The sequence below is a fragment of the Petaurus breviceps genome, unplaced genomic scaffold (genome assembly GCF_028583685.1).
Source record: "Petaurus breviceps papuanus isolate PSGF00001 unplaced genomic scaffold, PetGlider_PUasm1.0 81, whole genome shotgun sequence".
Taxonomy (NCBI): domain Eukaryota; kingdom Metazoa; phylum Chordata; class Mammalia; order Diprotodontia; family Petauridae; genus Petaurus; species Petaurus breviceps.
Genome location: NW_027186546.1, coordinates 5,680,187 through 5,706,701, shown reverse-complemented (window position 1 = coordinate 5,706,701; position 26,515 = coordinate 5,680,187). Strand labels below are relative to the sequence as shown.

Below are 26,515 nucleotides of genomic sequence, written 5' to 3'. Positions count from 1 at the left end.
GTAGGCTGTTGTGTTGATATCAGAAACTTTTTGCCTGATTTTGATTGCCCTGATTATACATGATGTACATTATACATTGTCAATGTAGTATTTTCAGAACTTTATGAAGTTCTGGCACCTTCCTAGCACTCTTCTTATCTTGAGTAAGGAAGGTGCTGTTTTATGAGCAAGGAGCATGAAGATGTAAAACTTATCCCTTGCCTTCAGCTTGCAGTCAATTTGGACAGATAAGCCATATGCACAAAAAAGCAAGCGGTGATACAAGTCTATATAGTTTGAATACCAAACAATTAATAACAGGTAATAAGTACAAATGTAGTTGAGGAAATATAATTATAGACTTATGTGTGTCTAGGGAAGGCTAATGGGTAACAAAAATTAAGATAAACTAGAAATTCTAATGGAATGAGTCAATTTTGACCTTACAGATATCATTGAAATTTGATGGGATGAAAGCCTCGATTAGAACATTTCTAGAAGAATATAACTTATTCAAAAGAAAGAGGACAAGGGTGGGATATCATTGTTTGTTAAGAACATATACTTATATGAGCAAATGAAGCAACCAGAAGAATGAGGCATACTAAAGAACTTTTGAGTGAGTATCAGTGGAAGAAGATAAAAATGATTTTGTCATCTGAGTATAGATGAGATATTTTAGCTGAACACAAAAAAATCATGATGTAGCAGTAATGTGCGGCTTCAGTTATAATGAAATTTGTTGGAACTCTGTCACAGACCACGGTAAGATAATAGTATCTTTGACTTATCTTAATGATGATTTCACTCTTCAAAAGTCAGAAGAACCAAGAAGGTGAAATTCTGACTGAGTTTGAATTTGACTAAAAGGGAGGAAATGGTTCTTGAGATAAAAATGACAGGAACCTTTGGATAAAAGGGATCAGTACCTTTTAGAATTTGTAATAGATAAGAAGAAATATGGGTAGAACTGACATGCACCCTAGATTTGTGGAGAACAGATTTCAAAGTGCTTAGAAGAATGATAGGCAGACCTCCTTGGACTAAATCAGGGGTTGGCAAACTATAGTCTGTATGTCATATCAGCCCATTTTTATGTGACTAGTGAGCTAACAATGGGCTTTGTATTTTTAAACAATATTTGTTTAAAATATTTGCTCTCATTGGACAATTCCTATTTTTCTTATCAAATTTCTTTTCTTTGTTCCTTAAGAATTTCAGTTTTTAGTTTAGGGATCAGCAATCTATGCTTTGCAAGCCAGATCTGGTGTGAAACCTGTTTTTGTGTGACTCAAGATCCTTTTTCTCTTTTTCTCCCTCCTCCTTCTCCTTCTTTTAACATGTAAAGCACTTCACAAACTTTAATGCATTATATAGGAATGCTAGTAATTTTTGTTATAGTACAATTAGATGGATTTAGGATTAATTGAATGGTCTGACTCAGAGAGTACTGATTAATTATTCTGTGTCAGGTTGGCAGAATGCTTCTATTGGTATGTCTCAGTGATTTGGGCTTGGTGCTATATTAAGATTTTTATCAGTGAATTGGATAAAGGCATAGATGATATGCTTATCATATTTGTAAATGACACAAATTTGAAAGGAACAGCTAACACTGGATGATAGGGCCATCTATTGGAAATATTGGGATAAATTAATTAAGGTAGAGTTTAATCAGAATAAATAAATTGATTTCAACAGTACAAGATGGGAGAGGTATGGTTAGTAGTTTGAAAAAAGTTCAGGGGGTTTTAATAGACTGCAAGTATATGATGAATTAATACAGTGTTATGGCAGCCAAAAAAGTAATGTGATCTTGAGTTTCATTAAGTAAGGAATAAATAAGTGCAGATCCCATTGTGTTGGGGGAGTTGTGCTCAGTTTTGGGTGCCATAGTTTGTGAAGGACTTTAATAAGCTGGAAAGTGTCTGGAGGATGGTAGCCAAAATGATAAAACACTCAAAATCATTTTATATGTACCTATGTTTAAAGAAATGAATATGTTTAACTTGAAGAAGAAAAGACTCAGAGGTTGGAATGATAACATTTTTCAGGTATTTAAAGGGCTGCCTTATGCAAGACTTGTTATTTTTGTCCCCTGAAGGTAGAATGAGGAGCAAATGGCAGAAGTTGCAAAGAGGGAAATTTAGACTTCTTGTCATTTGAAACCTCCTGTATAATCAGAGCTATCAAAAAAACTATAAGATGCCAACCATGGAGGTCTTTAATCTCATTGGAGGTCTCTAAGAACAGGCTAGATGACCACTTATCTGGAATGTGGTCATGGGAATTCTTTTTCAAGTATAGGTTGTGAACCATGGAGCTCTGAGTCTTTTCTGCTTCCAAAATTGTGTGATTATGTTATTTTGTGAAGGGAGACTTAATTTGGGATTCAAATGAAGGGTAGGACTTAGATAAGCAGAGAGAAGGGTGGTGGTGGTATTAGGGAATTTTTAACAGTGTAACATCATGACTACAATTGTAGGTTACTACATAAATAGGACAAGGAGTATACCAGTTTTACTGGAATAGAGCATTCAAGTAGGGGGGACAGTGAAAAGAGAAATTGGAGATGTAGAGTGTGACCAAATTATGGGAGGTTTTAATTTAAATATTTTCTTAATGCAGTGGAGGAACTTCTGAATTTTCTGAGCAGGGTTAAAACATTTTAAATAGATTAACTTGGTAATGGTATATAAAATAGATAATAATTAGGTATAGGGAGATCAGTTAGGAAAATATTATAAAAATTTCAGGTAGAAGGTAATATAAACCTGATCTATGGATCTGGAAATAGAGAATGTGAAAAAATCCCTGTTCTATAATCCATACATCTTCCATGATCCTTTCCCATAAATTTATAAATCCTGCATTTCTACATTTTGCTCTCCTTAAAAAATGAATAAGCAGAATTCATAAACAATACATTTTAAAGTTATCTATGCTTTTTCCTATGCATCTATTCCTCCCTTTTTGTAAAACAAGGAAATTATGTGAGATATAATGTTTCATTTTCATACAACAGTTTATTCCTATTATGCCTTAATGTAGCACAGGATTAGTACTTAGGGCCATATATTTTGCAACAAAATGTGTAACTCTATTAGTGTATAGCCTAGTAAGAACTCCTATGTGTAAATGACAGTGTTTTTTTTTTCTTCAGTTAGATAGTATGCTTTTGCTTCAAATTCATAACTTTTGATTTATTTTTACTATGTTATTTTACTTGTTTGTGTGGTGGAAAAGAATGTGCATCTACTGGACCTGCAGTATACCTTTACATTCTAACTCACTTTAGATTTCCTTTTTTCCTATTTCAAATTATGTACATTTTTGTCCCTATTCTCGCATTGTGAAGTAACCTAAGAAGCAAAGAATTCACTAGAAAGGTAACTGTATACTGACAAGAAAACATTTATCTGTTCCTCCTGTTGGACCAGAGTGAATTTCTTTGGGATTTCAGCCACCTAGTACTGAGATTTATATTTCTCTTTTAGTTTGGAAACTTAGTGGTAGGTCAGCTGGTTATGCCATAGTTTTTATTTTGAAATACAGACAACTTCAAAAGTCCATAACTTTATGAACAGAAGAATCACTGAAACATGGTAGAAAGACTTTGTAAGTATTGTTTGAAAATGAATTTGTCTTTTGATTATCAGTATAAATTTATCCAAATTTGGCTTTGGTTTGGAGGGGGAAAAACATACCAAAATTTTAATGAACTTTTTATATATTTGAAATGATTCTATCTTTATTGGTTAGCATTGGATTCAGAACTTTTTTCACTAAGGATAGTGCTATATAAGCTAAAGTTTTTGTTTCCTTTATTGAAACTATGGAAGTTGGCCTGATCCAGGATCTAGAATCCTGTACTTTGGTAATGTTAAAAATAAAATGACTAGGGGTGGCTAGGTGGCACAGTGAATAGAGCAGCGGCCCTGGAGTCAGGAGGACCTGAGTTCAAATCCAGACTCAGACACTTAACACACACACACACACACACAACCTAGCTGTGTGACCTTGGGCAAGTCACTTAACCCCAGTTTCCCCCCCCCCCCCAAATAAAATGACTAAAAGCAAAAATTGAATCAAGGCAGAATCTTAAAATATATTCATGTGTTTTTATTTGCTTTTTTTATAACTAATAAATTATAGCTTGTAAGATTTTTGCTGGGCATGTGTGAGAGAGATGAAAAAGAATCTATCCACATGTGTTTATGTATTGAAATATCATATCACATGTGTGTATATCCATGTTCAGTTTCAGAAAGAAGGAAAACCTTAGGGACCATGTGCTTGATACTTACTATTTATATTTTCCCTAATTGACCTGTTAAATAAACTTTGTATCTCAAGGTGAAATATTTATAATATCTCTTCTGCCCAATATTAAACATAGGCCAGCTAATGTTAGAAACTAAGGAGCACAAGTATAATAGTAGAAAACATTATCCCAGATTGACCCAATAATTATAGTTCTAAAGTTAAATTTAAAATGGAAATCATGATATTGTATAGCAGTAGTCTTAAAGGAGAGAATATTAGCTATGGACATTTGTATGTGTGTGCTTTCTTAAAAGCTTTAGAATCATATATATTCTTTATTTTGATACAATCTTCTTTACCTTAGGAATTATTTTAAGGAACAGTTTCTACTAGTAGCAAAATAGTTCCATTCTTAGTTGCTGCTGTGAAGGTCTCAAAACATGTGACTGTACATGTGAACACTGTGTGCAGATTAGAGCTGCAGGGCATGATTGGAGGAGACACCAACTGCCAAGTCGATGAGGCGACTGAGAGTGCTGTCCTTCCCAGCCAACAACAGCATGTGATTATGTAACGCCTGCAGTGTCTGGCACTGTGCTCCATTGGAGACACATCACGTGTTGTGCAATGCTCTTGGCCTCGAAATTCAATTAGATTGATTTGCATGATGCATGAGTCTGCATGAGATAAGCTTTTACTGTTATATACTAGAAAGCAAATGGGTTGATTAGTAGCACATGAATTGATAAATTGCTGTGGTAATTCCAACACGAATATTTGCATTGTATATATATCATTGTGGCACTAAAGAGCTAAAATTAAGCATTATGTAACTTGGCCGAATGAGGGGAAAAAATCTCAGAGCTGGGGAGAATAAAACATTTTGTTTCTGACAGCAGCAAAATTTCAGTCTTAGTGTGTTTTAGCATATTTTAGAAGCTGTTTTGCAGACTGAGAAAATGTTCTTGTCCATGGCCTGACTCATAATTGAAAATAAAAGAATCATTATGTTGATCATTTTTATAATGAACATTAGTAGACAGGAATTAAAAATTGTGTATGTGGGTGGCATGTTGATATTCTTTATATTTTCTGTTTGAGATGGTAGTCAGAGGCTTAAAATAATTAGGAGTTAACTCCTAATAGCTTAAAATAACATATTTTAAAAGTGGAAGCTCTTGTTATCTTTTCACAAAAATATAAAAGAGGGACAAATAATACCTTAAAAAGTGAATCCCAGGAAAAAAGACAAGGCATTATTTTACTAATAAGCACTTGAAGAAAAACTGGGATGTGACCAAGATCGATGATAGGAGTTTTGCTTTCCCTCTCAGCTCCTTCCAAGTGGGATTTGAAATTTCAACAAGAAGCCTTGGAGAGAAGTTGATGTTCATTTTCTGGCCTTTTGAAAGAGTCATAGAGCTGCCTAAGCACTAAGAAGGTACTAAGGGAAATGAAATGTTAAGCCATTTTGGTATATAAAGAAAGATAAGATATGTATTTCATTTAGTTTGAGGTAAAACTATCATGTAGTGCAGCAGAGCTGCAGTTTTGTTTCTTCTTATAGAAAGATTTCATAGGATCATAAGATCATAGACCTAGAACTGGAAGGAGCTGTAGAGGTCATCTAGTCTCTCACTTTAGAGATGAAGATACAGAGGCCCAGAGAGGGGAACTGATTTGGACAAAGTCATATAGATAGTGAGTGACAGATCTAGGATTCAAACTTATGCCCTGTTCCTTGTGTTCACTTCTCTTTCTACTCCTGTTCTTTTTATTATGTTCCAAAAACTTGCTTATTTTCAAATATAGCTTTGTATATTAAATTCCGCTTAAGAAGGCCATTATTAGTGGCTTAGAGGTTCTATTTAGATAAACCTCCACAGGTAACATTTTAGTTACTTACTAATTCAACCATATTAAAATGCCAGACTTTTGAAATGTGTTTTCTTTTAAACTGAATCCATGTAATACAACAGACCCATTTATGTACATATAATTTTACTTCTGTTTCTAGGTTATCCCTACCTCTGATACTACTTGTATGACTATTGCCAGATCACTTAACCTCAGTTTAATCTTCTCTAAAATTGGGGGTTCAATTAGATTACCTTTACAAGGGCTTTTAGTTCTAAAATTTATAATGTTTATGATAGGACATAATATGATTTTATTTATATTATATACAATTCTCTTATTATATTACAGGGAAAAATTACTTTGTTATTGGCATATTCTCTGTTCATTAAATAGTAGAACTATACCTTAGAAAGCATCTTGTCTAAATCTGCTTATTTTACAGATGAGGAAACTGAAGTTCAGAGAGGTTAAATGATTCCCTGAATGTCACATATGTAGTAAGCAACAGAGGTGGAATTTGATAGTCTGTCCTCTGACTGCAAGTCCAGTGTTTTTTCCACAGTACATGGTGTGGAACAACTTCATTGAGTAAAAAACATTGTGTGGATATGTAGCAGTTTTTTCTAGTAGTCAAAATAATAAAATTGGAATAAGATTTTTAAAATGGCTTTGGAAGACAGACCTCTGGCTCTTAAATTTGACTCAAGATGAGGTAACTTTGTTAATGAGTGCATTCAAAGTTGATTTAATGAATTGGTGATAGAAGGATTGCTCATTATTATTAGTGAATTTAACCAACTGCTACACTGAAAAAAAATGGAAAAGGGAAAGATTAGCTCATTCCTTATTCCTTTCATAATTCCTGTCTACATCTTTGAATGATGATATATGATCCATCACTGTGATGAGTTTTCTGGACATCTTCTGAAATTTTTACTACTTTTAAAGACTCTCCTGATCCATATGGCTACCAATGGCTTTATAGAGTTATTGGCACCTCACATAGATGGCCACAAAATGCCATAGGATAGGATACAAAAATGCTATTGAGGGGGGCTCTAAAAATATATATTCTACATGAGAAGTTTTGACAGTTACAGGTTAATAATAGCAACTCTGAAAAGTGTGTGCTTTTAAAATATGTACTATTAGTAGCTCAATAGCCATAGTATAATGACACACTATAGTATATGAATATAGTTTTTATACTCAGGTTATGCCATTTATGTTATACATTAAGTAGTAGTGGAAAATGAACTGTTTAGCTGTTAAAGGAAAAGATTAAAAAAATCACACTTGACACCTGTATGTGATGTTTTGCATTTTCTTAATATGTTGGGGATAACAACAAAACTACTCCTTGGAAATAAACTTCAGATTCATGCCAGACTTGAATATTAGCATTGAAAATGTGTCAGCTCACAAAAAATGTCTTCATTTATTTTATAATATATGAAATCAGCATTTTACAAGTGCTTATGGGAAATTATTTTCTAGAATTTCTATCACAAAATTCGAGCACATTAAAGACAGGTCACTTTGTCACATTTTTCTCTAAAGTGACATGTATGGGTACTAAATTTTTATAACAATGAGGATATTAATAACAAACAAATAGGTTTTTGTTACGTAATATTCAGTAATGGACTGCATCTTTACTAATTCAAAATTAGCTAAAAGTTGTGAGATTATAATTTTATGATAAAAATTCCAAGTAGATCATTCATTAAAGGCTTACTATGTGACAGGAACAATGTATTTACAAGTTCTGTGAATATAAATACAAGTAAAAAAGATAGTCACTATCTAAAAAAGTTTACATTCTGATGGGGGAAGATAGTAAATAAAGGAAAGTTGGGAGGAGGAAAAAAGAGGATATCTGCCTTAGGCAAGGATACTGGTGAGGTGGTAGAGAAATCCAGGGAATGTGAGAGGGAAGTAAACATGACCTCTCAAGAAATGGTGATCTGGGGCAGGGACTCACTAATCAGAACAGAGGACAACAGGGCAAAGGTATTTCTATGGTGAGAAGGCTACTGGCATGGTGGTAGAGAAGTTCAATGAATGAGGAATGGTGCCAAGAATGAAGGGCACATGGCCTGGGGACTTCATGAAATGGTAGTTTGGACCATAGACATCAATCAGAGAAAAGACTCCATACCCTATGACTCTCCAAGAGACTAAATGAAAAAAGAAAGAAAATAGGATAGTGGAGACAGTACTGACCTTGGAGTCTAAGAGACCTTGATTTGAGTTCTGCTTCAGATATTAACTAGCTGTGTATCTCAATTCCTTTCCCTAGAAAATGGGCATAGTGTTTGCATTGCCTATTTCACAGGGTTGTTTTGAGGCACGCACTTTGTCAGCCTTAAATCATTAAATGAATAAGGGCTATTTCTGTTATTGTTATTTTTATAGATCCACACACCCATATGTGTGTTTTTTTTTTATAAATATGTAGATATAATTAGGCTTTCAAATGAACAGGAAAATGCATTAGATCCTGTGGTTGACTATTTACATCATGACTACCATCAGAATAAAGTAAGTAAATAAAGTAAAGTAATTAAATAAAGTATGTAGGAGCATAGATTAAGAACTGAAGAGGTCTTGAAATACATTGAGTCTAACTTTTTCATTTTGCAGATGAGGAAACTGAGAACCAGAGAGATTTAGTGGTATGTCCAATATCTAAGGTGGGATTTGAACTCCAATATTTCTGACTCCAAGTATAGTATTCTGTCCTCTATACCAAGCTGCTCCTAAATGTGAATAAAATGTATAGAATTAAAAAAAAATTTCTATTTATTGAATGGAGAAAGTGAGAGAAGCTACTTTCCCCCCTCTTTTTCCATTCCTTTGTTCTTTGATATTTTAACATTGCATCTTGTATATTGGTATGAGTTTATTTAGAGAGGAAATCTCTTGAGTAACAATTATCATTTTCCCTCTTCAGTGCTTTCTACCTTAAAGAATATATCCATCTTTCTGCTTCTCACTATAACATGTAGTATGATGATTATTTTACTGGTACTGTGTTTCTTTTTCCTACTGACTATCATGTTACATTTGACTATGAAGGATATGCTAATGACTGCTGAGGCAGAAATTAATTTAAATATCATAAAATGTCCAACCTTGAGCTGACACATATTTTTCCATCAAACTAACAATAACCTCTTTCAAATTGATAAAAAAAATACATAACTTCTTTGACTTGTTGTAACTAACTGTGAAAATCTTTTGCTGAAAATCCAAGGAGAAGATATAATGTTTTGTTTACATTCCAGCATAGGTTTTACCCATGTTTTAACCAAGAGATTCACATGAGGCACTGTAACATTAGTCCTTATTTCAATTTTGCTTCTCTTTTGGATACTGCTGAGATAAGTTTAAAGTGTCTTAAATTGAGACAAAGATGAAAGTCCAAAATTAGTTTTCTCTTTAAAATAGTTCCTGGCAGCAAGTAGAAAATAAATGAACTAAAGTCTGTATTCTGGTGGTATAATTGCACATGCAGTAGCAAGTCACTGTAACTGGGAGGTTTTGAATTATTGTAGCTTGTTATGTAAGACAGCCAAAATGGTTTGATGCGATATTATTTCCAAACAAAGTTGTGAAAGCATGTGTCAGGACAACAGATAGTCCAATGAAATTCTTAGCAATTTACTTTCTGATAATTATCACTTCTAGCAAGGCTAGAAATTGATGTATGTAACTCTGAGAAGCATATTTTTGAAAGCCCAGAAACATAAGCACTGCTTTATGAGATAAATCATTATAAATCATTAGACTTGACTTTATTAGAAGGACTAGTGATAACCATTTAGTTCCTTAATGTGTCCCTTTAAAGAAGCAAGAAATGCCATCCAAGACCAGGTTTAATTAAATAAGTACTTTTGAATATTGCAGCTAATGTAATGCTTGTGACATGAACTGATGAAATTCAGGAATTTGACTTATATACTTGACTGATATGCTTATACATATGCAAATACAGGAAGACAAAGCCTTGTATCTTAATACTAAGAGTAAGAAATACAACATGCCTACAGTATACTTTTAATTTAGGAATATTAAAGTACTTTTGGAATTTGATAATTATTCTTTCAGTCTTTTGATAATTGTTATTCTACCACTGTGAAATCTAGATGCTGTTGGTGTAGCCTTGAGCAAGCCATTTAATCCTACTTGGCCTCAGTTCTCATATTTTTAAAATGGTGAGATTGCATTTAATGGATTGTCAGAGATCCAATATTTCAATAAATATAGAAAGGCAAACAAATGAAACAGTATCTTATTTCTAAACTGAATGGTAGTTCAATTTCACATCAGGTCTCATGAATATAAGCCCATACTCCATGGTTCCATAACCCATGAAGTTATATATAATCTGAATAATCTCTACTGTCCTTCTCCAGCTCATTTTACAGATGAGAAAATGGAGGCAAATAAAATTAAGTGATTTACTTAGGGTCACACAGCTAGTAAGTGTCTGAGGCCAAATTTGAAATAAAGAAGATGAGTTTTCCTAACTCCAGGTCGGGCATTCTATCTGCTGTACCACCCAGCTCACCTCCATAGTGTTCTAAGTACATTTATGCTAATCAATGTGACATTGGGTAGAGAGCCAGTCTGAAAGTTAGGGAGGTAGAGTTTCAAACACTGCATCTTTCATATTTCCTATTTTTGTGGCCATGGATAAATTATGCCACCTCTTCTTCTCTCAGGTGACTACTATCTAAGACTATGGAACAGTTGCTAATTTTCCTTGGTAGCAAGAGCTTCCTACACCAATGAAATCATAGGACCAGACTCACCATTCCCCCCACCTCCCAAAACTCCATTTCACAAGTTACCCCTTTGATATTCACAACTCAGGGAGGAAATACAAGTATTATTAGTCCCCATTCAGATGTAATATGATCCTGAGATCATAGATTTAGACCTAGAAAGAACATTAGAGGCATGTAGTCAAACCCTGTCATTTTATAGATAAGAGAATGGAGGCCAAATTGGGCTAAATAATTTGTTCAAGGTCACATCTGTAAATGCAACAGGAGAAGCAGAGCCAAAGTTCAGAGCCAGTTCCTTTGATACCTAATACATTTATCTCTGTCACCTGCTGCTTCTAGATGGGAGAATAGACTCAGAACTTGTCTGAATTCATAGTTATTAAAAGGAGAGCCCAATAACTAAGGTTTTTCTGACTCCAAGGTTAATAAGCTTTTTGTTACAGTATGCTGTCTTTATGTTAGACAGAAAGGAAATTGATATAAGTATTCATAGACAGCAGTGTAAATAATAGCTACATTTGGTTATAATTTATCTTTAATTCATTATATCTTTAATTGAAATGATCAGTGCTCTTCTGTATTCCTCATGGCAGTTATATATAACCAGGAATAGACTGGATCAGGCAATATAAAGTGGAGTTTAATGGATAATGGTTATCCTTAGAATACTGACAATAAATTTTTTGCTTGTCAGCCAAAAGATGTGATGTTTGGAAAGGCCGATGACTCTTCCCACTTTTCCATCAATAACCTCACAAGAATCAAATGAAACATGTGTTGTCTTACTTGTATAATTGGAGTATGGTTGTCCCTTGTCTTTAGGAAGACTTGGAGTGGCATAATGAAGCTTTCTATTATAATCTGAAATAGTAGATAAATAACACTGGCTTTTAAACTTCACATGGAAGCCGTTATTGTCTTGTGTCATGGGAAGAAGGAAAATGATGGAATGGGGTGATGCATTTTTCCTCACACTGTACATTCATTTGGGAAAAACAGAAAGTACCATGGCCAGGATAATGCAATTTGGTTCATCTAATTTAATGTAATTAGTGCCTCCACGTGTCAGTCATCTTAAAATCATGTGAGATTTACTAAGGAGTTCGTGGTGATATTTTGAAATTCTCTTTCCCTTTATAGAAACTTTTAAACTTTTTACTTTGTCCCTGAAAATACTGTTCACATATCAAAAAGCAAATTGCAGTATCTTTCTTGAGGATGATAATTATTTTTCCTAACATGTTTATGAGACTTGTACTCTAATTTCCATGAAGTTGTTTATAATATTTAGTTTATACACCTAAAGTAGTATTGAGGTATCCATGGAAACTGTCTAGCCTATATTCAGTGCAATGGTTTGCCTTCCCACACAGGTCAGGACACAAATATTTCCAGAAACCAACTCAATTTATTGTGCCTTGAACATCAGGCAGTTTTAAGAGGAAATTGGTTCCTAATCGACACATACAATTTCATATTTAATTAGCAGTTTGAGCCTCTCTGTATTTTAGTAACAGATGTAATGTTCAAAACATTTGACATCATAACACATCTGTTTCCCAGACACAAATTAAATGCAAGAATTGTGTGGCAAATAAAAGTAATAGTAAGAAAAAAATTCAGACAAAGTTGTCATTCCTTCAGAGTTGTATTTCCATAAGCCATTCAAGGATTAAAAAAATTTTTAAATAATAATTTCACACTATCCATGCTTTTTAAAGGAGATAAACACATTTTCTATAGTTACTTTTTCTTCCATTTTTGCTGATTCCTAAGCTACATTGATTCCTATGTCATTTCCATTATTATGGCCTTTCTTTTTTTTTTTTCTATGTGACTATTATTCTATTTTTTTTTTTTTTAGGAATTTGGGGTTGAGTAACTTGCCCAGGGTCACACAGTTAGTAAAGTGTCTGATTTGAACTCAGGTCCTCCTGACCCCAGGGCCAGTGCTGTATCTACTATACCACCTAACTATCTGTCTGGATATTATTCTAAAACAGCTAAAATGTCATGTGGCATGACATTTTAGGGCATTGTTCAATTTTATCATTATGTAGAACATTTAAGGCAATAAAAATCTTTGAACATAAGGGACTAAAGAGTGTATGATATGATAGTTTGAGCACCAAATCACTTTGCCAAAAGTTTTTTTTCAAGTCTTTGATACTACACCTTCATGAATTGATTCTGATTACCTCTAAAATCAAAAGAATAATGGAGAGTTTGTAAGACTAATTAATTCATCTATGCATCAGTGCTAAAGTTCTAGAAAGAATAATTCTTGTCTCCATTCTATAAATCATTATGAAGAATGAATGAATAAAGTATTTATTAAGTGCTTACTATGTATGAAGTGCTGTGCCAAGTTTTAGGAATATGAATAGAAGGTTAAGAAAGTACCTGCTCTCAAGAAGTTCACTTGTAGCAGCAGTGCTTTCTAAAGGAATATCTTTTGTGGTCAGTCATTGGCCATATCACAATATGAAAAATAATCTATGCATATAATTTGCACATTTGAAGTAAAATTTATTGGGAAGAAACTTTGGGGTATCGTTGGTTGATTCTTATTTCAAGTGAGAAAGAATGTAGTTGTCAGGGAATTTCTACTTCTGGTGACACTCCTCCAGACATATATAAGGTCTTTAGCTTCAGACCTGCAGCTGATCTCCACTGTAAACACTAATAAATGCAATATAGGTCTTCAAAGTCCCCAGTAGCCTAAACTTGGAACTTTGGTTTTTCCTTATATATAGAAGGTATTCTTGCTTCCCTTATCGAGTTTCCTGCTTCTAAGATCTATATCATGTGGCAATCATGGGGCTAAAATTTAAATTCATAGCTGTCCTTGGGCCTGGATTTGTAAAAAGTATTCTTTTCTACACCTAGACCCCACAATAGAAGAAAAGATCATTTTTTTATATGAGTACTTTGTCAATTAATTTATAACTTTTATTAAACAATGAGGTAGGCTCTATCAAGAATTTAAAGTTAATAAAGAACATTAATCTATGGAGAAATCTTCAACAAAACTCAGAAAATAAAGATCTAGAGATGGATATATTGAGAGCTATGTGCTCTCCCACTCAACATACTGGTAATTCACTTAATTTTTCAGTACCCCAGGCAACTCTAAAATTATGTTATACAACAATTGTATTGGAAAGGGAACTTTCTGACATGGAATCCCTACACCAGTGAAATCACAGTTCTAAGATTTTCTAGTGATTTCTAATTAAATCTTCATTTCATTCAGCCAAATTTTACAACACTGGAATTATATTCTTGATTGTACTCTACTTCACTTTTTGTATTCAATCAATTTGCCAAGTTTTGTTGAATCTGTTTCTATAATATTTCTTGCATCTTACTCCTTCCCTCCATTTGCATGGCTACCACTCCAGTATAGATTCTCATCACCTCTCCCCTGGACTATTGCAATAGCCTCCTTACCTCCAATTTCACCCCTCTCCAATTGATCCTTCACACTGCTGACAAACTGATATTGCTAAAGTACGGGTCTAACCATGTTACTCCCCTGTTCAAAAAACTTCAATGGTTTCCTATTGCCTATAGCATAAAATATAAACTACTCTATTAGACACTTAAAAGTGCTTCAGCATGTGACTCAAACATATTCTTTTAGACTGATTTTGCACAATTTATTTCTTCTAATACATTCTGTCTTCCAGCCAGAGTGCTCTACTTATTTCCTGTATATGACATGCCATTTTCCTCCCTCTATGTCTTTGTATAGGCTGTCCCCTATTCCTTGATTGTTGCTAGGATCATAGATTGAGAACTGGAAGGTACCATAAAGCCCATCGAGTTCAATTCACCTCATTTTAAAGATTAGGAAACTGTGTGGCATAGAGATAAAATGACTTGCCCAAGGTAATTTGACTAGTAAGTACCTGAGTTGGGATTTAAAATCAATCTTTTCTAACTTGAAGTCCAGAGCTCTATCCATTATACCATCCAGCTTCTTATTCTCTCCCTCTTGGAATACTTAACTCCATTTAAGAAAGACTCAGCTCAAGTACCATCTGTTGCAAGAGGCAATCTTGGTTCCCTCAATTATTGGTGCTCCCCTACTCCTCAAAATTAGTTTTACTTGTCAGCAAACGTGGTTTATTCCAGCAGAATCTATGTTCCTTGAGAAGAGATTGCCTCTTTTTGTCTTGTATTTTTAGCATGCAGTACAGTGCTGGCATTATCATAACACCTAATGTAATTAATCTTATTTAATAATATTTACTTGAAATCTACATGACCTGCTTTTTCTAATCATATATGGTTGTGGCATGCTTAGTAAGTAGCATGAACTGTTATTAATATAACAAAAAAAGAGATACTTTAAGAAATGTTTGATCTCCTAAATTGTGCTTTTGTCAGACAAATCATCGACTCCATATTTTATTAGTTTAATATAATATAATCTATAATGAAATTAACAGTGAAATTTGTGTTTGCTTGATTCTGAAATAATGTTTTTACTTTTGGAGAGATCAGTCCTTTGATCATTTAGACTAGTAATCTGTTTTTACTTCCTTCTGTCCTCCCTACTTATGCCCTTGGCAGAATTTGTAAGGCAGTGCTACTCGTGGGTCACAATAAAGTTGCTATGTATCATTGTTTCTTCAAAACCCACTTTGGTTGTTATATAAATTTTAGGTAGCTGTGCTCTATTTATTCCTCTGTCTCCTATGCTAGTAAGTAGTAGGGATTGTGTCTTTAGTAATGGTTTCTGAAAAAAGCTGCCAGTTGATATGATGGTAAGCCATCCCTGAAACTCAGAGTGGTGGTATATCTCTTGGGACTGTTTGAAGAATGTTATTTCAGATTATATTGTTGGCATTGTCATTTAACTGCTTTTCCTTCCTTCCTTCCTTCCTTCCTTCCTTCTTTCCTTCCTTCCTTCCTTCCTTCCTTCCTTCCTTCCTTCCTTCCTTCCTTCCTTCCTTCTTTTCCTTGAAAAAGTTATTTTTCAAGTAACAGTTTTTTTAAAAATGAATCCTTCTATCCCACTACCTCCCCTACCAACTGAGCAAATGTAAAAAAAAAAAAATCCCTCAATACATATCTACAAAACAGACGCCCACATTAGCCTGTCTGAAAAAATGAGTTTCTCTTTCTGCATTTTAAGTTTCTCGGGAATTGAATGATACGGTTTATTGTCATGTTTTTGGAGTTGTGATTTAGCATTGTGTTGATCAGAGTTTTGACGTCTTTCAAAGTTATTTTTCAATGATGCTGTTATCATTGTATAAATTGTTGTCCTAGTACTCAGTTCACCTTGCCTCAGTTTATAAGGGTCTTTCTAGTTTTTTCTGATATTGCTCATTTCATCATTTCTTATGATACAATAATATTCCATTATATTATTGTACCACAATTTATTTAGCCATTCTCCAAGAACTACTATAAATATTTTTCTATATAGAGATCCTTTTCTTCTTTCTTTGATTTCTTTGGGGTGTAGGCTTAGTAGTAGTAAGACCTGGTCAAAGGGTATGGATGATTCTGGGCCTAGTTCCAGAAAATTCCCATGGTTTTCAGAAGGGCTAGACCAATTTGTAACCTTTTTCTTTTGAAAAGTACATTATAATCACTTTTATTTTTAATGATGATGATGAAGATGACAATTATGATGATAATGATGTCTTAATTGGCACTGAGGAAGGACTTACATGTTTGCACTAGGCAACTTATACATAGTAAAGAGAACAGGAATCAAACTTTTGCTTTATTTTAGAAAACCATACTGAATATATTCAAGCAAGTTCTGTCATTAAAATGGTAAAATAAGGGGAAAATGATTCTCAGTTCATAGGAATATAGACATAGGAAATATTCTATTGCAATTTCATATCTTAAGTGCTAGCACTTGTCACAGTCTATTGTGATGATACTACAAACTGGCCTAAGCAGCTTCCATGAGGTGATGTGGCAGGTGCTGCAACACTGTTAGCGACCCACACTAGTTCTGCTTTGCTTCATTCAAGCTACAAACATGCAAATTGTCATGTAATAAACTGCAAAAAGAATAATTTCATAACTTTGTGGCTTACTTTAAAGTAATTTTGTTAGAATGTGTGCCTGGGCCAAAAGTGCACTCCCTACTAGAGAACTCTCAGGCTACAAAGTTCTTCTCCCCTCTCCTACTCCTCAAAATTAGTTTTACTTGTCAGCAAATGTGGTTTATCCCAGCAGAATCTATGTTCCTTGAGAAGAGATAGCCTTATTTTTGTCTTTGAATTTTTAGCATATAGTACAGTGCTGGCATTATCATAACACCTAAAGGAGAGTTATTTCTGGAGGTTATTTCTCTCTTTCTATCACCAGGTCGTGCTAGCTCCAGACTTACCAGTTATCTAGGAGTATGATCTAGGAGTATGGAAATGAAATATCATTCCAATAAAAAAATTAAGCCATACAGATCTAGAGTCCTTACCACTGATAAATGGAAAATTTGCTGTTGACTAGACTTACTTCTATTTCATTTATTTATTTATTCATTTTTAAAATTTATTTTTAAATCAAATGCTTTATTAACTTCTAGTTTATATCATTCATTTCTGTAAGATTTTGTGTTACAAATTTTCTCCCCTACCCACTAACCCAAAATATCCCCTCCTCCAATCTGCTCTCTCCCATATCTTCTCCCATACCCTCTCCGACTTTACAGTAGGGCACAGTGGATCTCTATGCCCTGTTGCCTGTATGTTTTATTTCCCAGTTACATGTAAAATAATTTTTAATAATTGTATATATACATATATATTAAAAATTGATTTTAAAACTTTGAATTCCAGATTTATTCCCTTTCTAACTTGTCACCCACTCTTACTGGGAAGATAAGCAATTCAGTATAGGTTGTACATGTGTAACTATGCAAAACATTTGCATAGTGGATATATTGTGAAAAACTGACTATATTTCCCTCCCTCCTATCCTACCTCCCACTTGTTCTATTCTCTACTTTGATCCTGTCTCTTTTCAAAAGTGGGTGCTTCCAACTTCCCTCCCCGCCAGCCTGACCTCCCTTCCATCATCCCCCCTCTCATCCCCTTCCCCCCTACTCTCCTGTAGGGTGAGATATCCTATTTAGTGTGTATGTCATTCCCTCCCTAAGCCAAATTCAATGAGAATAATGTTGACCCATTCCCTTTTAACTTCCTGTTCTTCCCCTCCATTGTAACCATTTTCCCTTGCCTCTTCTATATGAGATAGTTTACCCCATTCTGTCTCTCCCCATCTCCTCTCATTATATTCCTCTCTCACCTCTTAATTTCACTTTTTAAGTATCTTCCCTTCCTATTCAATTAGTCCTGTGCCCTCTATCTATGTATACCTGTATACATTCTCATATGTATTCATATGCTCATATACTCTCCTATATAGACATATGTATGTATAAATAAATATATAGGTTTATATTCCCTTCAACTCTTCTCATACTGAGAAATGTTTCATTTGTTACAATTATTGTTTTTCCATGTAGGAATGTAAATAGTTCAACTTTGATAAGTTCTGTATGATTTCTTTTCCCTGTTTGCCTTCTCATGCTTCTCTTGCTTCTTGTATCTGAATGTCAAATTTTCCGTTCAACTCTGTTTTTTTCATCAAGAATGCTTGAAAGTCCTCTATTACACTGAATGACCATATTTCCCCCTAAAACATAGTACTCAGTTTTTCTGGGTAGGTGATTCTTGGTTTTGATCTCAGTTCCTTTGACCTCTGGAATATCATATTCCAAGCCCTTTGATCCCTCAGTATAGAAGAAGCTCCTGTGATATTCTGATTGTGTTTCTACAATATTCAAATTGTTTCTTCCTGGCTGCTTTTAATGTTTTTCTTTTTGGGATTTTCTTTATTTTTCTTTTTGGGATCTTTTTCAGGAGGTGATTGGTGGATTCTTTCAACCTCTATTTTGCTTTTTGTCTCTAAAACATCAGGGCAGTTTTCTTTGAGAACTTCCTGGAGGATGATTTCTAGGTTCTTACTTTGATCATGGCTTTCAGGTAGTCCAATAATTTTTAAATGATCTCTCCTGGATCTATTTTCCAGGTCAGTGGTTTTTCCCATGAGATATTTCACATTACCTTCTATTCTATCATTTGTTTGGATCTGTTTAACAGCATCTTGATTTCTCATAAAGTCATTTGCTTCCATTTGCTCCAATCTAATTCTAAAGCAATGATTCTCCTCAGTGAGCTTTTGAGATTCTTTTTCCATCTGGCAAATTCAAGTTTTTAAGGCATTCTTCTCCTCATTGCTTCTTTGAGCCTCTTTTGCCATCTGAGTTAGTCCATTTTTTAAGGTGTTTTCTTCAGTCAGGTTGTTGCCTCTCATTTCATAATTTTCTTGCATCATTCTTATTTTTCTTCCCAATTTTTCCTCCACTTCTCTTATTTGCTTTTCAAAATCCTTCTTAAGGTCCTCTATGGCCTGTAACCAGCTCATAGTTTTCTTTGAAGCTTTTGGTGCAGTAGTTCTGACTTCACTGTTTTCCTCCTGTTTCATGCTTTGATTCTTTTTGTCCGCAAAATATGAGTGCAAAGTTGGGTTGCTCTATTTACTTTGCTCCCCTTGTTTGCTTATGTTGCCACTCAATTACTTGACTTTTGGGCTTTTTGTCCACAGTAGGACTCTGCTACCAGACAGGGGAGCTTCGTACCAAACACTGGGGTTTTCTCAGCTGCCGAAGGTATTAGTTGGGTGCCCTTTCTGAAGCCTCCACACATTTTGGCAAGCTGGTCTCACACCCCAGGACCTCCACCCTAGACTGCAATCCAGATTCCAGCAGGTTAAAACAAGAGCGATTACCCCTTGGACTGGTTGCTTGATCCCCCTACAAACTGCAGACCAGGAGCTGAAGCTGTCATGTGGTGGCAGCTGCATGGCCAAGCCTCCTCATTGGCTTCTTGCCCCAGGGGCAGAGGCTGACCACACTCCCAACTACTGGATCCCAAAGTCCACATTGCCCTGACTTCTCACTTTGTCCTGACTATCTATGGGTTGATAATTCTGGAAATCACCACAGCTGCTGGTGATCTGAAGTCCTTCCAGCCTGCTGCTGGTCAGGCCCTCCCTGGGGCTAAAACCTTCGGCTCAGATGGGGCTGGGATCGGCTCCCAGAGTGCTGCCCTGGCCGATTCCTGCTTGGCTGTCCTCAGTGGGAGGTTAGCTTCTTTGTGTCATTTTGTGGGTTCTGTAGCTCCAAAGTTTATTCAGTCACCTTTTACATGAATTGGAGGAGGTGTGAGCCAGAACCCCGTGGAAGTCCTGTTTCTACTCCCGACTAGTCTTATTTCTAAGACTGATATTTGGCTTTTCTGTGGTCATGTGGTTTATTAAAACATAGTAAAAAAATGTCATGCTCCTCCAATCCTCTATTCCTTTTTGACCTGAAAGAGTAGGAAAGGTCAGGAAGGGGAATTACATGTTGCGAATCCTCCAGGACTGGCTTTGCAAGTAGTGGAGAAAGAATGGGGAAATGCTGATGGTGAGGATGTAACCCTGGCATAATCTCATCAGCTGATAAAGTTTCACATCAAGTGTCAGTTTAGTCCAGTTCAGTCCTTGCTTCTCATCTGTGATCTGTCTGGCCACCCTAGCACCTTAATGTTCTCTTTACCCAAGTACCTCTGCTTCCACAATGTGACTTTCTAGAATCTATTCTACCTTTCTTCACTGTGCCCAACCTCATGCTGTGGAATCAGAGATTCAAATCCTTCTCACAGACAACATCATCAAAAAGCAAAGAAAGAAAGGGCTGACAAAAAAAATAATCGATCCTTTTGGAAGTTTTTTTATTGGTCTTGTATGGTGAACTGGAAAAAGTGCTAAATTTACAGTCATAAGGCCTCAATTTGAATACCAGCTCTGCTGCTTACTACCTATGTGACCTTGAGCAAATCACTTAACTGCTATTGCCTCTGTATTTCCTCTATAAATTGAAAGGTTCATCTAGATGGCCTCTTAATTCTCTTCCAGCAGTAAATATATAATCTTGTGTATCAGTTGGGTTTGGAAGCTACTTAACAGCACTGTTAAATAAGGTTGCCACTACACAATCCTTATTGCATGAATAATTTTCAGTATTTCCTTTAGAGGTAGTACCATATCTCAGTGCTATCAATATAGCCAGTGCTACCACCCTCACCTCTTGTAGTACATCATATATTGACAGAGTTCATTTCATTGAGCTGTTTCACAATCAGTAATATGAGTTTTAAATAATATAAACTTTATCTTAGGGAGAATAATTTTTCATTTTATAGAAAAACTGATGAGATTTTATATTCACAATGCCTTCTATATAAAATTAAGCTAAAATACCCAGTCATCTTCTCCCTCCCCTTCTCTCCTCTCCTCTTCCCTTCTCTCCTTTCCTCATATCCTCACAAGCATCTATTGTCTATCTAAATTGTTATGTATTTACATGTAAGTACACATACACACATACATGTCACACACATGAGAAATAATGTGGCAGTGTGAATGGAATCCTGGACTTGGAGCCACACAGAAAGGTGCAAATCCTGCTTCTAATATTAGCTGCATGACCATAGACAAATCATTTAACTTGTTTATGAACCTTCAGCAATTCTGGAGCATAAACTGAGAGCTGGAAGGGATCTTTGAAGTCCTCTTGTCTAATCTCATTTTATAGGTGGAAAACTGAGGCCCAATGGGGTTTAGTGACTGGCTCAAGGTCACACATGTAGCACTTTGTGGAGCCAAATTTTAAATCTAGCTCATATGACTCCAAATCTAGCATCCTTTCTATTATTTCATGTTCTATATCTGTTAGTTTGCCATTTGTAAGAGGATCAACAATTGCTTTATAATTTTAGAGGGAATTGCCTAGGGAACTGAGGGGGTAAGTCATTTGCCCACACAGTACATGTCAGAAATAAGACTTTAAAATCAGGTTTTTCTTAGTCTAAGGCCAACTTTCTACCTCCTATGCCATGCCACCCCTTTCCCCCATTTTCTTAAGCATCAATGTCATCATAATATGGTTACATTTCTTATTTTTATTGTTTAAATGAAATAAATAAATAAATAAATAATAGATCTTTCCACCTTTTTTTCAGGGAAACACATTAAGGAAAATACTGTTAAATCGTTATTTTAAAGGTGATTATGGGACTGGTGTGAATGGACATCTATCAGGGACCTACAGCAAAACTGGGCAAGGTAAAAAAAATTTAAAACTGGTAGATAATTCAGTAATTTCTTAAATTTCTCTTTCAGAAAATTTGAGGTGTATATTTATGTTATTCCTGCTCTAGAATATTGACATTGATACTTTTTTAAACATGGCATATAACATAATATTTTCATAAGGAATATGTACAGAGTGCCAACAAAAAATCATCTTATTGAATTGTGGGCTCATAAAATAATCAGAACTACTCATAGAGACTGATGAATTTTTACTATTTTTCTTTTAGTATATTATTTGAATTGCAATACCATGATTGGTTTTAATAAAGTCAAATTTTACTTCATTAAATTATTATTTAAAATGTAATACTTTGAATGATCAGGGATTAACTTACGTGCTTTATGACATTGGGTTATGAGCTTTATTCCCTATGCCAAAGTTTCTTAATCTGTAAAATGAAAACAAGTAGTTTCCAATTTTTGTGATGAGTATTATTTTCTCTGTGAAACTATTTTTGCTTATTGGATATAGTCTGAGAATAAAAAAATTGTTTTTGAAATTTGATTTTAGTCAGATTTTCTATGTATGTTAAATATAAGGAGACTTGTTATTAAAAATTCACTTTTTTAAATTTTGGAAAGTTGTAATTACTGGCTTTTTAAATCTACATGTCCTCTGCGCACAGGAAACTTTTCTGGACAAGATTCAGATAAGATGGGAATATCAGTATCTGACATTCAGTGTCTTTTGGATAAAGAAGGTGCATCTGAACTTGTCATAGATGTTATAGTGAACACCAAAAATGACAAGATTTTTTCTGAAGGAATTTTGCTTGGCATTGCATTGCTTGAAGGAGGAAATACTCAAACACAGGTACTCATTATTTGCATCTTATTCATTATTGTATTTTCTTTTCTAATCTATTTGATAAAATGGAAAAGTGTCATTTTTCTTTAAGTTCTATTTTTTCTTCTTGGTACATCATCTATATGTTATTGTTATTCTTAGTGTACTTTATTCATTAAAGTTATCTAGATATCTTCCTTCTAAATATTATGCCGCTATTTATTCATCACTTTGGAAAATGGCTAGATTTCTTACAACATAATAAAAATTTGCCTTTTTCTTTCACTTCAAATTAAACTTAATCTCATATATAAAACAGCAATTTCTGTAAGCACCCCAAAATCACTGGAGTCAATTTTATAGTTATTTTGATGTCTCTTCAAATCAAAGACTGCCTGCAGTTCAGTGGAAAGATCCCATGTATCCCACTTATTATCTATGTGATCTCAGGCAAATCATTCTCTATGTTCAGTTTCCTCATCTGTTAAATTAGGGGGTTGGATTAGATAATTTCTCAGGTCCATTCCCACTCTAAGATTGTGATCTTTATATAAAAAATGCACTGCATAATTTGACATTTTAAATACTTCATTATTAGAATTAAGCTTATAATACATAAAAGAATGAATTTGTCTAAGGAATGAATTTATATTGTGAAATAAATATTTTTGTTGCCATGTTTGCTATTTTTGTCTTGTGGAAGTATAATTGTGGGAAATAACATCAGCTTAATTTATTCTTAAGTACAGGAGGTTGTTTCGACACTATAGAAAAGTGTAGTATTCTTCCATCCTTCTGCCAGATTCCCCACTGCAGCTTGGCTTTTGCTCATCTCTAATAGGGGAATCTGCTGATCTTGTTCCAGAAGCTGTACTTTCCACTTCAAGGATCCAGGTGGTTTCTGGGAAAACAACCCCAGGCTCCTTGCTACACACACAAATTCTGCTCAGGATGATGTTTGTCTCTTTCCTTTCCTTAGCCCTGCCCTGCATACCCCATCAGAATATACTACTATAGATTGGCAGACACATGGCCATTATAGAATCTGTTCCTCTGAAACATGGAGTGTAAAAGCAACAATATCTTCTAAAGATTTTAAGAACAAGGACATTTATATTCAGTCAGATATGCTGAAAAGTGGAATGTAGTAATTTCAACAAATGATACAGACTCTTATTTTATTGTATTCGTTTTCATATGTTCCTCATTTTAGCCAGACTTGCTATCTTTTTCCTAATTTTATCCTATGCACTAATGGTAATTGTTTTCAATATGAGAATATACTATCTAAAATTCCTTGCCTCTTGAAACTTCTTTTTGTTTTTCAAGGCACAAATAGGTGTCATGAATCTTTTCCTAGTCTTTCCACTTGAAAATGTCTCCTTTAAATTTTGCTAGAGTACATTGCCTAACCCTCTCCCCCACTCCCCACCATGTTATTCTATTTATTTGTGTATGTGGAATATCGCCATTTTCCCCCTCTGCTTTCCCTCTTCCTAGGACATTATAAGCTTCTTGAAGGAAGGGACTGTGTCCTTTTCACCTTTATATGCTTAGTGCCTAGTATAATGCTTTGCACATAATATTAAGTAGGTACTTAGCAAAATTTTTGTTGAATTGTTTGTATTTGGCTTGGAGTTTTAGTAGAAACAAGAAAGTTCTACAATAGGCCTTTCCTTCATAGAATCATAATAGATTTAGATTTGGAAGGGACTTTAGAAACCATCTAATCCAGCCTTCTCATTTTATAAACGAGGAAAGCAAATTCAGAGAAGTTTGACTGCTCACCTGAGGCTCACCCGAGAACAAGTTGTACTGTGCACCATTTTGCAGAGCCAGGATTCAAACCCATAGTATCTGCCTCCCAATCTAGCACTTTGTCCACTACATTATGCTATCTCCCATCATTCATAATAGGTTGAATTTGAAGGTCTTACTGCAAATATAGTTAATATAAGTCTTGAATGTGTTTTATCAAACTAGTGAGATGAAGTTTGAGTGATGTGTTAGGAGGCAGAGGATCTGGTGTTTGAATCTTGCTGATGTTTTTTACTGGTGTAGCCATGGTCAAATTATCTAATTTTTCTGAAGGTCAGTTTCCTCATCTGTAAAGTGAATGTAGTGAACTAGATGACCTTTTAAGCCTCTTCTGACCATAAATCTAAGAACCTATGATCCTAATTTTATCTCCAGATCATAATATTTAAGATGTCTTGCTTCCTTTGTACTTCAGACTCTGTTGTGTGTCTAGTTCATAAGATTATGGATTTAGAGCCAGAAGGAACTATAGAGATCTGGTCTAAGCCTCTCAAAAGTCCACAAAGGTCAAATTAATCGCCTAAGTTCAGGAAGTAGGTGGCAGGACCTTAGTATTTGAATACAAGTCCTCTGATTCCAAATCTATCACCCTTACCATGATAAAGAATTATTATGAAGAGAAGTTAACTCTTATTACCTTAGCTATTCAGTAACACTACTGGTCATTGTCTTGGAAAAAGTGAAGGGCAGTAATGACTGCAAAATACCACTGCTTCCTAATTTAAAAAACCAACTTTTTCAAATAATCTATGCTGAAGCATAGATTCCATCAAGTAAAGTTTGCTCTGTGAAAATAAAGAGTTGCTAACCAAGTCCTTTAGTTTGAAAACAGTCCAATTTTCAACTGTCTTCAGATATTCAGCCTGATTCTTTCCAAAGGCATTGCCTAAGCAAAAGCAGGACCTTTAGAATGATTTTCTAGTTTACTTTTTTCTGGGGCAAAAAGTTCTCCAATTAGTCCTAGATAGGAGTGTCTCTCTTTGGCATTTCTTCTAAGTTATCTTTAGGCATCCATTACATTCCTCCTAGTTGCAGGCAACTGATTTTGAATTTTGTCTGAAAAAAGCTTTAACAAAATACAGCACTCTTTTCTGTTAAAACATTAGAAAACATGTTAAGAAATGGACCTTTTCTTGTAATGTTAAATCGTACATATTTAAAACAAAGATGTATCATTATTTGTGAAAGAAATGAATTAGAATTCTTTCCAGTAAATTCAGAGGGGAGACAAGGATATCCATTGTCATTACTTCTACTTGACCTAGTGTTAGAAACTCTGGCTTTAGCAACAGGATAAGAAAAAAAGAAATTAAGGAAATAACAATAGATAAGGAAGAAAGAAAAGTAACTTTTTTTCTGATGACATGATGGTGTATATAACCTCAAAGAGTTAACAAAATAATTTAACAATAACTTCAGCCAATTGCAGAATACAAAATAGGTCCACAAAATCACCAGCATTTCCACATAATACCCATAAAGCAAGGAGGAAGAGATAGAAAGAGAAGTCCCACTGAAAACTAGTATAGGGTCTATGAGTACTGGGGAACCTGCATTCCAAGACACACACACAAACCGTATAAATACATCCATGATCAATTGTACGCAGAAATAAATAGCTAAATAATTAGAGAAGATTAACTGCCTATAATTAGGATGAATAAATGCAATGAAAATGACTATACTACCCAAGTTCATTGATTTATGCAACACTATGCCAATTAAATGACAGAGATTTAGTTGATAGAACTAGAAAAAATAATAACAAATT

The 26,515-nt window shown here is 34.6% G+C and overlaps 1 protein-coding gene across 4 annotated transcripts in view; it reads left to right on the top strand.

Annotated features, from left to right (window-relative positions):
- LOC138176119 (inositol 1,4,5-trisphosphate-gated calcium channel ITPR2) overlaps positions 1-26,515 on the top strand; it is a 529,530-nt gene that overhangs the window by 325,776 nt on the left and 177,239 nt on the right. For all 4 annotated transcript variants that reach the window (XM_069106877.1, XM_069106875.1, XM_069106876.1 and 1 more), the window contains exons 38-39: positions 22,007-22,109; positions 22,766-22,953. In XM_069106877.1, coding sequence (XP_068962978.1) covers positions 22,007-22,109; positions 22,766-22,953 — 291 coding nt within the window. The remainder of the gene's footprint in view (positions 1-22,006; positions 22,110-22,765; positions 22,954-26,515) is intronic.